The sequence below is a fragment of the Orbicella faveolata genome, unplaced genomic scaffold (assembly GCF_042242905.1).
Source record: "Orbicella faveolata isolate gen_17 unplaced genomic scaffold, um_ofav_v1 contig_3, whole genome shotgun sequence".
NCBI classification, from domain to species: Eukaryota; Metazoa; Cnidaria; class Anthozoa; order Scleractinia; family Merulinidae; genus Orbicella; species Orbicella faveolata.
This window is the reverse complement of record NW_028301558.1, coordinates 20,074,909-20,087,617: the sequence shown is the minus strand read 5'-3', so window position 1 is coordinate 20,087,617 and position 12,709 is coordinate 20,074,909. Positions and strand designations below refer to the sequence as shown.

Sequence of the window (12,709 nt, the reverse complement as noted above, 5' to 3'; positions counted from 1 at the left end):
TTCAAACGTTTTTTTGGGTAGCTCATATAGTTTGCTCAAGCTCCAGATCTACAAAACTTTTTTTCTTAGTTGAACAAGTCTGCTCTTACGCACCCGTTGACAAGTTTGTTTCTTGAACTGCAGGCAAAGACAGAATGCTTGTATGGATGCAAACGTTCCGGGCCACTAAAACTACCAAGCGTGTGCCCGTTCGCGGTATAATTAGCGCCCCGTTCAATTTTACGCTTCATTAGCTTTTTAAACAAATCAGACAGGTGAGGTCTTGAATTAGTCAGGAGTTAAGAGTTCTCGCTTGATCTCTGATCAGACTGGTTGTTTACACTTTGTGTACCGGACTTAGTAGTGGTTAACAATTGATTATCGCGATAACTGTCAAACGTCCTGTGGGAATTAGAGGGCAAAAGGGTCGACGAATGTAGTTAATAGATGATCTTACAAGATTCTTGCAAGATTAGCTGAGCGTTTCGTTGGTTCTAGCCTTGCTGAAAAGGTTTTTCCCACTAAATCCCGTTTTCCTCCTTTACCTCTCTTAACCAAACAGAAGCCATAAAACCAGCCACGGTTGATATGGATTTCGTCTTTAAAACAACTGGGTAAGATTTTTTTAAAATTTAACCGTAAAATGCTGAACCCGGGTTTATTTATTCTCCATCGTTTTTTTTTTTTCTTTTGTAGCTTTACAGTTCAACCTGTCAACGCAGTTTGTAAACAAAGACTTTTGTGTCATAAAAACTTTTGATATCTTTATTTAGGGAAAATATATTTTCCAGGGGTTCCTGATTGGTTCGAAGCTGTGCAATACCAGGTGATACCACCCACCGTTTTCCTTCTCTCTCTTTCTTATACTGCTAACTCGAATTGTAGTATCGTGTTTATCTACCTCTGGCCTCTTTTCTTGCAAAACGATGTGATCATAAAGCCACAAATGCCGGGACCTGTTTGGATTTTTAAGGGCGCGTGTTGACATCATGCCATTCATGGTTTTTCCTACGATTGGCCTGTGATTATTCTTTAGCAAGTCCTAAAATCGGAGTTTTTCATGTTTACTTCATCGTAAAATCAATATCACAAAAAATGTACAAATGACGCACGACAAAAATATATTTTTTTGAACACGCAAAACACAAAAATACCTTGCTAGTAGTTTGCTCTTACGTGTGATCTTGGAAACTACTTATGGGTCACATGTATTTGAATTTATCACGCATCATTGAAGTGTTCTTGGCAGTTAGAAAAAACCAGTCACGGAATTTCAGGCTTTTAAGTATCATTAAACGCATTAGAAGCATCTTTGGGTAAAGAAACTTCACGCAAAATTGCAACATAAACTAAATACAACTGATGGCTAAATTTCAGTTTTGTACTTTGCCTTTATCTACTAAAAACCTTGTTTGACACCCGGAAGGCAAAAACTCAAGCGATTGACATGCAGTGATATAGATAGTGTATTGAGTCCCAGGTACGTTTCATCTTAGCCAGGTGACCACAACGTCAAAAAACTGACAACCTTGACCGAATGATAAAAAAGAGGCGCGGTCTGTACACGAGCAATGTAAACTCAGCCCAAGCTCGTGTGAAATGGCGGGGGTGTTTTCCACCATGAGGTCAGTCTGTAGATAAAATGTTGATCAGATTGTCCTGACAGGTTCGCGAGTACCCACTCCTGGGCTGTGTTTTTAAAAATTGACTACAAAAACCACTCGTCGGTCCATGGAATGGCTCCCAATTCTGTTTACGCTGTCCGACCACAATGTTTCACTACCCCTTCCATTTTTGCTCATGAAACCAAGAATTCATGAGACTGCAAGGAAAAGCAGACCGTGATCGTTACGTCTGTCTCAATCACTCACGCAGCTCTGCTTTGCTTATCTCCGCGAAAAATGTTACTGTTACGCGGGCCTTTTTTTTTTCCTGCGATTTTATGGCGGTTGTTATTCACAGGCGACCGAAAACTCCTAGACCGTCGAAACGTCAAGATTTAGAAGGGTGTCAATCATCTCCGCCTCCTTTCCGAAAGTTACGCAAAAATTAACTTGGCTCTTTTTAGTTTTCAGATGTCTCTAAACGTGAAAATGCATGGGTGTCTGGAGAACCCGAATAGCGAATAGCGAATAGTCGCGAATAGCGAACAGCGAATAGTCCCTAATAGCGAATAGCGAATAGTGCGAATAGTGCGAATAGTGGCGAACAGTCTCGAATAGTGGCGAATAGTGGCAAATAGTGGCAAATAGTGGCAAATAGTGGCAAATAGTGGCAAATAGTAACAAATAGGGTACCCAGTATCTCGCAGTTAACCTCGTAGCAACTTGGGATGGGATTTTTCCGCTAAATAGCACACTGACGCTTATCAGGACAAAAGGTGTTTCTGAACGTAATTTCTTCTGTTTTAACCGCTGCAAAAGCGTAAATACGTCTTTATTAGGTTATCCTTGTGTTTTCTGTTTTCTTAATGTCGGCGATGGACAGCCTACTAGCCTGAGTCCGGAGAAGAAAAGGTAATAAATTCACTGAAATTCTGTTGCTTATTTGGATAATTAATTAACGCTGGATATTAGATCTAACGCGGTGACTATTGACGGCGGTCACTATTCGCCACTTCTCGCGACTGTTCGCAACTATTCGCACTATTCGGGACTATTCGCTATTCGCTATTCTGGTTCTCCAGACAACCAAAATGGATGACATATCCTGTGTTACTCATCTCAGGTACCAAAAGATGAAAAAGTTGATTAGTCAGAATCTGAGAGCTCCTGCGAAATCGTGCTCTATTTCTGACGACATTTATTTGACCGTTTGACATTCAAAAATGTTTATTTTTAATGAGCAATTTTGTCGGGTTCCTCAGCGGTCATTCGCATGATAAATGACAACAAAATATCTTCACTTACTAAATTATCTGTGGTTAATTTGATGCCACCAACGGGCCCTATTTTAAGCCAAGGAAAGCCAAGGATGCTGTCCTATATTTTATTGAAAGTGGTCGAGACCAGAGCACAGATGACCACAGACCGTTTGTTTCCTTGTCTTGTGAAATACATTGACTTAACTAGGCCAGGTAGCAGAACAAGTTGGACCGGGGCTCTCTCCCCCACAGAGGCTCAAAGGTTTTTTTTTTTCTGGTGGGGAGAATCCGCTGAACGATATGAGTGCAGTCGACTTTGCGCCTGCACTCACCTCGTACAGTGGCTTTATATAACGAACATTTCGAACCTCTGCGGAGGAGAGAGGGACTGAGTAGTAAAACGAACATTTGGGCTAATTCCGCGGATTCCCGGTTTGAATAGTAAGCTTTACTTTCCTTTGTAAAAGAAGTTTTCTTTTACTGTTACTTTTTGTTTGGAGTTTAAGTTTAGACATTTTTAAAACAGCAGGACACAAACAAAAACAGAAAACTTCAGTGGAGCGTTATAAATCACGCTATTGATTGATCCCCCGTGTTTTGCACAGCCTGTCCCTGGGTAGAGAAAGGCTCTGCAAGACCTGTGTCTTGTTCAAGAACATAAACACGCCCTAACTGATAAAAATGGAGAAGACCTCTCGATTCAAAATCCAGCATGCTAACGCCATTGTCTCTAACAGCCTTAAAAACTGTTGCCCAGTTCTTTCAAGAGTGATTGTTTAATAAATTGTAACAAGCTGTTCTAGTATTTTTGTATTCAACCCTGGTGGAGGACCATTCTATTGGGGGAGGGGGGGAGCTGGCGCATACAACATCTCCGTTGTGGGACCGAAGCGAAGGGTCGTCTGATATATTTGCCACTTCACTGCATTGTTATCTCACTGGGGATTTTTCTTTTTAACATTTTATGTGGTGAGTGAATTAGAAGTTTAAGCATTTAAACTGTGGTTAATGGGCTCTGTAGTCTACATCATAGCTGTCATCTAAGGTTGTCACCAGTTTTGTTATCTTCCTCCTATTAGCCATTGTGCAATAGCCTTAGGTCAATGTCCAAAGCAACTCAATCGTTTTACCACATGGGAAATCATACGACAAAGCTCCCAGTGATTTTCCACCATGCTCTCGTGTGATTTCGGCGTGCTGTACCCCTCCCAACTCCTTCAATCCCCAGTTAGTAAAATCCCATTGTTTTCTGACCCTGTCCCAGTTGTGAGCTAGTATTCAAGCTAGGCCGTTCTCCGCTTTCCCCTCCCTCCCTTCCTGTATTGGTAGCTTTGTCCTTTCCCATCTTTTTCCTCCATGTGGTTGTAATTACCTTTCGTGAGAAGGTGGCTTTCGCCTGCTGAACCTTCTCGGTTTATTCACTACCACGTTCTATTTGTTATATTGTGTGTAAACCATAGCTGCTTAGCCAATAAAGGTTTTTTGGTGGCAGGGAAGTGCAACCTAGGCTGCACTTTGCCCCACAGTAAGTGCTATGGCCACTCTTGGAAATAGGTCCGGATCTCTCCAGGATGGTGTCATCGCACCATCTGACCTATTGTCCTCCCAGAGGGGCACCCCCTTCTGGTCCATCCTATGTTACTCCCAAGGAAATAGGTCCGGATCTCTCCAGGATGGTGCCATCGTACCATCTGATCTATTGTCCTCCCAGGAGGGCACCCCTCTTCTGGTCCCCTTAGTAACATAGATTCCCCTAGAGACGCCGCTACTCTAGGGGAGATAGGCTCTGTCTTCCCTGCCACCCATGTTTTGCCACTATAATCGATGTTTTGTTTCTGTTTTCTGCATCTACCCAGCAAAAGGGGGGGGGGGGGGTTGCAATGTTGTTACCCATATAATTATCTTCGCTGGTACTGTTAGATCTGCCCCTCCCCCTGAATGGGTGTAGCTTTAATAACTTATACTAAATTGCGCAGCAGCAGGGTCTCATTAATTGCGTTTTAAAGAATCAAAGGAAGATTATGCTGGGAGAAATGCTTTTTATTATTTGTTACGAATTTATAATAGATCCCTTGTCACCTTGTCGTGTAATATATATCGACATTATTAACAAAAATGACGAAATGAGAAGATGTTAGCTCGATTCCTCATACAGTTAGCGTGTCCATTCCGCCTAAAAAAGTATTTGTCTCATTTGCATATCTTTTAGACAAGACTGGAACAAATCACATTTCCAAGTTTGCAAGATTAGGTTCAATAATTAAGGCGCTTGGTTGGCAGTCAAAAATCCTCTCAACGGACATCTCAGTCTGCTCTACGTACGAGCAGTACCATAACTGCGTCAACCCTCACTAAGGATGTTCAGTTTTCCCCTGTAATGACTCCTGTGTTCCGTTTTGGTTGAAATAAGTTCAAAATTCTCCTGAAGGTAAAATCCAGGAACTCCAGAACAGTGATAAGACTCATTCCGAGGAAGAAACCAAATGTTCCTCCCAAGTTCCCTGTAGGAAAAATTAAAGGTGACAAATTGGTGTTGGAATTCGCTGTTTGCTTGGTAAAGATATTTGCCGAAATCGTTCAAATTTAGGAACAACAGCATTCACCTGTCATCAAGAAAAGATTTATTGTTTTCCATGCAGATCATAAACCAATCATGGTACATAACAACAATCAGACGTAAAAAGGGACTAAGATATATTTTAGATCCCGCTTAATTACGTGAAATGTTTCATCGACAGCCTAAAAGCATTCCACAAAACACATAAAAATAATCGGATCGTATTGAGGTGAAAGATTTGAACTACTGAAAAAACACTTCTATTATTTTAAATTTGGTATCGTGGTTGATGTAAGATTTCTGTCAGTCACGTAATTTAGATTGCCAAATTACATTTCTAATATTCCTTGGTTACTCGATTTTGATTAATTAGACCATAGCAGTGGCATAAATCCCAATTTAATGCCATTTACTTTAGACCGTTATCTTTTCGTTTCCATGGCATCAAAGTTTGATCTACATCTCCGAAAGATTTTCCAAACTTCCTCCCAAGGTCCTCAAGAATTCCGAGGTCGATTCGAAGATGCTCGAAAGTTTCCGAAGTTAAAATATTGAAATCGGAGGTCTAAATTTTGCCGTTCTGCATGGTCGTAATTCGCGGCAACGCCTGTCTGTAGTACAGAAATATGCCTTTTTTTTCAGTCGACTCAAGGTCGTGCGATGTCCTCCAAAAACAAATAATTGTAACACTAACCAATCAGTGCCCAGGTCTCATACAGAGGAGTCTGCTGAATGACGTCATAGCTTAGGTCTTCAAAATAGATATCCAAAGAGACAATGTTATCACTGTGGAAGGGTAAAACATGGAGTCATAATTAGATGGTGGCAAACCTTCTCCTAGGTTTCCTATTAGAAGCCCTTGTAGCATAGTCAACATTTATATATATATATATAAATGTAATTCGCATTTGTTTGTTTTTGTATATCTTCTTTAAGCGGTTGGCTTAAAAAAACGTGCCACTTTGTAACGCAATAAAAAGTAGGACTAAACCAGTCTTGACTTAACTACCCGTATTTTTTCCTGCGTTTTGCCTCAGCTTCGTGTATTTGCTAAGAGTTTTGATTGGTTCACTGTGTTGTCTGTGTAATATATGATTAGCCAGTTGTACCATTCGTGATTTTGGCCAGTTTGGCCAGATTGGTTTTAAGACACTCAACGGAAAATCGCTCTATCTAAATGTTAAACAAAATAGAACTCTCGTTTCACCATCCGATAGCTCCTAGATGGCACATTAATCAAATTAGGTGAATATCTTGGAACCTACTCAATGTATTTCTCCCTCTCTACTCTGGTCATGTTCAAAAGAGGCTCGTAAATCGCTCGATCTACTGACAGTTCCTCAGTTCCGTTAAGCAAAGACATGAGATGGTCTATAAGGACGTCTCTCTGCAGTCCACTGTACGAAAAGGAAGTCTTGTACTCCTCATACTCGCAGGGTTCGGGGCAGTCCATATCGCATTCAATCTTCTTGCGTGAGGTACCAAACTCTTCTACAAGAGTAACTGATTTTGTATCAGTTTGGACAACTTATTATAATTATGGAGGAATATTTTAGTTCAAGGGCGGGTGGATCAAAAACTGCGACTCAAAAGCTTGACTCTTCAGACAGGCCATACTGGCAAACTGTTTCAAACGTTGCTTTCAACGCAAACGTTTCTTTGTTTCTTCGTTTGTTTGTTAGTTATATAGTTCTGAATGGTTTATCGCATAAGTTGAATCAAGAGACTATAGGTAAGAGAATAAATAGGCCTTATACCCAAGGTAATCCCTCTTCAGTTATTTTTAGACATGGTACCCAGTTCTTCCGAGGATGTTACTCGCGCGATGCGTGGACAGCCCAAGCGACTTTCTCGCAACTAGCTGAGACGAAATGGCGGGAAACTATGAGGTGGCGAATGTCATCTCATTTTTTTCGATTTTGAAAAGACCTTTCATAGCACAGAGGTTTTCTGCACTCTTAGCCTCCCTTATATTCGGCTGGGCCTTCGTTTGCTTTGTGCTCGTTTGGCTGTTCGATTCGTTCTTTTGCTGTTGATTCGGCTTTTTGGAGATTAAATAAGCAAACCACAACTGTGTACGGTTGTGTACGAGTGCGTTATAATTTCTTGTTCATTTCTTTGCCGTTCTTTACAAAACAACAACATGAAAAGGCCACATTCTGCGTATTCGAGGGAACGTGAACTACAGCGGCTGATTTTTAGAACTTCTTTTTTGAATTTCGACGCTTTCTTACATATTCTGTTTGGAATATCTCTGACAGTGATAGTAGTGATGGACAAACTGATTAAATCTAAATTCTTGCGAGATTCGTATAGGCTGAATGAGAGGTGTCTTTGTCCGGCGTTGTTGTTCTTGTTGCTTCAAATCCCTTTGCTGTTTGAGCAGCGATCTTCTGTCTGTACTTTAGACCATCTGTATGTTTGTTCATCTGCGTTGTGTTCGGGCGTTCGTTTTTTTTGCACTCGTTTGGATGCTCATTTTTCTGCTGTTTATTCAGTTGTTATTGTTTGTTCAGGGGACATCTGTCTCTTATTTAAACTCCTATTAAAGTTTCGAAATGTATTAAAACATAGCGAGGGCCGAAGGAAGCTCCTTTGCTGCTTTGATATTAAAATATAAGAGAAGACATCACAGCGCTGGAGGTCTTCCTTCGCTTTGAAACAAAAAGAAACATAAAGAAATCCTCCACGAAAACATCCACGCAACGCGCGAGTAACATCCACGGAAGAACTGGGTACTATGTCTAAAAATAACTTAAGAGGGATTACCTTGGGTATAAGGCCTCTATCGGCTATATCGGGATTCACTCTCTTACCTTGATAATCCATTGGTCGAATTAATTAGAGCGACTATTTAGTTGACTTTTACATTTAGTCATTCTAAGCGTATGCTTTCATGTCCGTTTCTACTTGTGTCAAATAGTACTGGATTGACATACCGTATGATCGATAAACACAGAGAACTGTGTCATTCGGTGCACAGAGAGGAACTGAAGAGTGGGCTAAACAAAAAGCAAAAGCAATGGTTAGAATAATAATTGCCATTAATTATATACACGATCAGTGATGCCAGCGCCGAGGAAAATCAGAGCTGTAGATTATATTCTTACAAATATTAAGACTAACTGCCAGAGTAATTTTATACAACCACTTTGCAAGCTCGGAGCAAATTTTTCCTGCTACTTTGGTTTGCACTTTGAGTAACTTTAGGTTGGATGTGTGTACCAGGGCTTACCCCTGTAATTAGCTTCTGGTGCAGGGGGAGCTTCTTTTCGATGTACGGAGGATATACATTTGAGTATCTGACTTTCATTGTTTCAATGCATTGCGCCGGTCGTTGAAGGTGAAATATTACATTTGAACCGCGCTTTCTAAGGCCTCACGAACGGCATCGCCTAGCTAGTTTATATATGTCTCGATTTGCTCTTCTTGAGGAAATAGCTTACAATCTTGTCATTACTTGTGTGAGGTTCTGTTAGGATGAGATGGCCGGTTCATACCTTTAAGTCCTTTAAATTCAAGTGGAGTACAGCCGCAGGTTTCGATGGTGTACTCGTTGCGACAGTTCAAGAGACAAGCTGCTTTGGTGTAGGCAGTGTACGAGTTGCTGTTAAACACGGCAAGGGATCGTTTTGTGCAGTTAGTTGCATAGGGCTTTTCCAAGTTAATTATCTGTAATAAAAAGGATATGTTAATAGTAATGCATCTTGCCAAAAAACTAGAACTTATACACACTTTATTTAGACTCGATAAAAGCATCAGTTATAAGATTGAGATAGTAAAAGAAAACTGGTTGACATGTTTGCCGTGTGGGAGTACGAGGAGGACAGTTGGCGATTTATCTCATATCTTAAGTTAATAAAAAATGTAATGGCTCTGACGTTAGATGGAAGGCTATTCCACGAATGTGCCCCAACGTAGCAGAAACTACGTTTCAAAAAATCGCTACGGGGCTTAGGCAGAGCCAGTTTGTTTTCACTATTTTTAAGTCCATAGTTCGCGCTGAAGGGTTTAAATAGGCCTTTCAGGTACTCCGGAGACTGATCATTCAAAGTTTTAATCATCAATTTCAATTTTTTCTTTTTCCTTCTGATATAGAGATTAGAGTCAGAAGACAGGCTGAAGAGGGGGATAGAAGGAACTGATTTTTAAAAATGCATACTATTTGTTTTGTTTTGGTTTTTTTTTTTTTTTTTTCATTTACCTTTCTTCTCTTTATGGCGCAAAGGGTAGAAACACCCGGTTGAACTTTAATGCCAAACTCTTCCACAATTGGAAATGTCTTCTGGTCATGTAAGAGAATTACAAGCCCTACAAATGGGTTTAAAGTATTCTTCAGATAGCCCTCACGTTCAATATTGAGTCGAAGCTTTAAACCACTGTATTGGCCGGCTATGGTTGCTTGTAGCGGTGGATTGCTGACTTCTGCAGAATTGAACGTGTAGCAATTTCCGAACACGAAGCTTTGGTAACTGGAAAAGTTCTTTGCGTCGCAGCGCTCTCCATTGAAGGAGCAAGACTCGAAATGCGGACTCCCTGGTAAAAGCATTTCTTCAATTTGATGGCTAAATAGCCCTTGTAACTGCTTTGTAGTATTGGCGGTGCTTTGGCGAACAAAAAGCCCGGGATTGCGATTTTGGAAGTCTTGGCTTGATATCTCTTTGGATCGTCTTGACAAAAGAGTAATGTCTTTCAATTTTCTCTCAATTATCGATCTGTTTTCATGCATTGACATCATTTGCACGTATCTTCGAGTGTTGAGGGAATTGAGATTGCACAGCGTTACAGCGGGGAAGAGAACGCCGTCATCAGTGCTGGTATTAGCTGTTATTTTCGTGTTGAAAGGTCGTTTGTTAAATTCACTCACACAGGTGAAAACTTGATAGCAGCAATGACCGAAGCACACTATAACAGCCACGGTCCATAACAATCTTCTGAAAATGTTGTTAGCGAACAAAAATCTAGCCCCGTGTAGAGTTGTATCTTGTGCAAACGATTTAAGTTCTTCCATTTTTTCGTGACTGCCGTTTGCCTTTTTATCTTCGGTGTCTTTCCTTGTGGGATTGCGTCCGTATGGATCATTTGTCCCACTAACGTGCTGTACAGAAGCCATTATTGCATCGGTTTTTTCTTTTTTGTTTCTTTGGTCACATGATGGAAGTTTTGGGAAGTTAAATATTTTACGGAGACGCCACTTGTCCTCAACATATACCTTGTTTACACTGATTACCTACTGTTATAGAAATGAGGTCACAGTAACGTTTACAGTACAAAAGGCTTTATTATTTATATATTTTTCGTTAATTAAAATTCGTTAAAGGCTTCAAAGTTGAAGACTGCATGGGTAAAATAAACTTCCCAGTAGGAAATGAAACGCATGGGCTCAGTAGGCATCTGCTGAATTGTTTACCAAGTGATATAGAAAACTGCATTCAGTTTTGTTTTAATTATTTAGTTCTTATCGTTGTGAAAGTCTCCCTGTCTTTGTTTTCTTAATTCGAATCCGGTACTGAATCATATACGCCATGGGAGAAATAATAAGGCTCTACCGATGCGACCGTGTTTTAATTAATATTTCTAGCTCTCACGTTCTCTTTTGCATTTCAGACAGGCCTTCTTAAATTTGATTAGAAGATTTTAAAAAAGCTACTTTCCTTTATTTTCATGGTACATTGTCACTTCAAAAACGTCGAAAAACTTCGGAAACTGTCGAAGAGCAAAACTGGAAAATGGTTTAAGTCATCCACTGTGCTACTGAAAACATAATGAATGATGAGTTGACCGTATTCAGTATTGTGTATTTTATATGTAAATTCGTTTTTTTCTCATTAACTTTTTCTGAATAACAACCCTTCACACGAGTCACATTCAAAACGTGATCATGGTGGGTTTCCCCTCCGTGAAAATTGTAATGTATTTCTTTTGGGTGTTTAATTAGGTTGCTTTGTAATAGTTCCCACCGGGACAATCGGGCCTTTATATACCACTCCTTGTGATTATTATACATTGAACCGACTATCTCTTTTCTGATTGGCCGAAAGCGTACAGTGAATTTTCGAAATCAGCGCCTGTGACGTCATCTCTGCAGATTATACATACAATAATCATGTCAAGGACACTCAAGGTCACGTGTAATCATGTCAAGTTCGCGCGCTTTGTGTTGCTTGCCGTCAGTGAAGAAGCAAAAACATGACTTCCATTTTTTTCGTTCAATGTATAATAAAACAATTATTCGATTCGGTTTTTGTGATATCCAGAATAATCAAGGTCTCGGTAACGGTTATCAGCCGAAGCCGAAGGCGGAGGGTGATAACCCTACCTCGACCTTGATTATTCTGAATATCACAAAAACCTCATCCAATAATTGTTTATTATCACACCACTTGACGCCGACCAGTTTACTTGAGGCTGTTTTTTCCTTATTGTTTGTATCGTTGTTGAAAATAGCGTGTGACTTTTTCTTACATTCTCTGGCTTGTAACCTGTATTCAGCGTGTCTCAGATTCTTGTAAATAAACTCCATCATTGCTGGCGGCTCCCTCCACTATTTGTTGTATTACTTGTCTCCTCTACTTATAATAGAAATGTTTTCTATTCGGCTGAACGAAGCGAAACAGAGTAGAATTTGTATTATTACTGCAATGCTTTTGCACAGTTTGCTGTCAACTCAAGGAGGAGAATATATCGTGAATCCAAATGAATGAATTACAGTAACTCAAACAGATGCGCTTTTCACATCATTAATACTTCATCATAAACTGAATGATCATTTCCACTTACAAGATGACTACATGTAGTCTCACGTTTGCAAGACAAGGGCGTCATTTTTCGCCCAAAAAGAATGTCTTCTTTTCACAGTGATTTTGAAATAATTAAATTCTTCTGAAGGCTTGATCGCTGAATTCGAGAACTGCGAATATACTCACACCGAGAAAGAGGCCATAATTTCCACCTAGATTTGTTGAAAGAAAACTGGTAGAATCGATTACTGGGTCGCGTACTCCTTCTGTCAGTGTTTCGTTTTAAGCGTAACTTTTGAAAGGTCTGATTGCATTTGCATTTCGCATTGCGCAGTTACAGAAATTAGCTCATTACTTCACTATTCCTTTTGCTCCATTTCTCTCACTAAAAATAGCGCAGGTTGATTCGCCAGACCCGGTGTTACCAAAGTTACTTACACGCTAGAGTCCATGTCTGGAGCACTGGACTTTGTTCTATTTTGTTGTAGCTTAGATCCTCAAAGTATTTGTCCAAGGAAATAATGCTATCACTGTAAATATTTAAAGAAATAGTGACTTTTGTAATTAATT

The 12,709-nt window shown here is 40.1% G+C and overlaps 1 protein-coding gene across 1 annotated transcript; it reads right to left on the bottom strand.

Moving 5' to 3' along the window:
• Positions 1-4,889: 4,889 nt before the first annotated feature.
• On the bottom strand, positions 4,890-10,435 carry LOC110061426 (acid-sensing ion channel 1C-like). The gene is made up of 6 exons (XM_089298464.1): positions 9,604-10,435; positions 8,900-9,071; positions 8,339-8,401; positions 6,665-6,890; positions 6,094-6,185; positions 4,890-5,343 (listed from the first exon to the last, which is right to left on the bottom strand). Exons 1-6 carry the CDS (start codon positions 10,408-10,410, stop codon positions 5,204-5,206), a joined length of 1,500 nt encoding a protein of 499 aa, XP_089154590.1. The 5' UTR covers positions 10,411-10,435; the 3' UTR covers positions 4,890-5,203.
• Between the last annotated feature and the right edge of the window lie 2,274 nt (positions 10,436-12,709).

Coding starts and splice junctions, on each gene's coding strand:
- LOC110061426 (XM_089298464.1), bottom strand. CDS start 10,410: ATGGAAGAACTTAAATCGTTTGCACAAGATACAACTCTACACGGGGCT. Junction 9,072..9,603: donor GCGCCATAAAGAGAAGAAAG/GTAAATGAAAAA, acceptor TTTTTATTACAG/ATAATTAACTTGGAAAAGCC. Junction 5,344..6,093: donor TGAGACCTGGGCACTGATTG/GTTAGTGTTACA, acceptor TTTTTCCTACAG/GGAACTTGGGAGGAACATTT.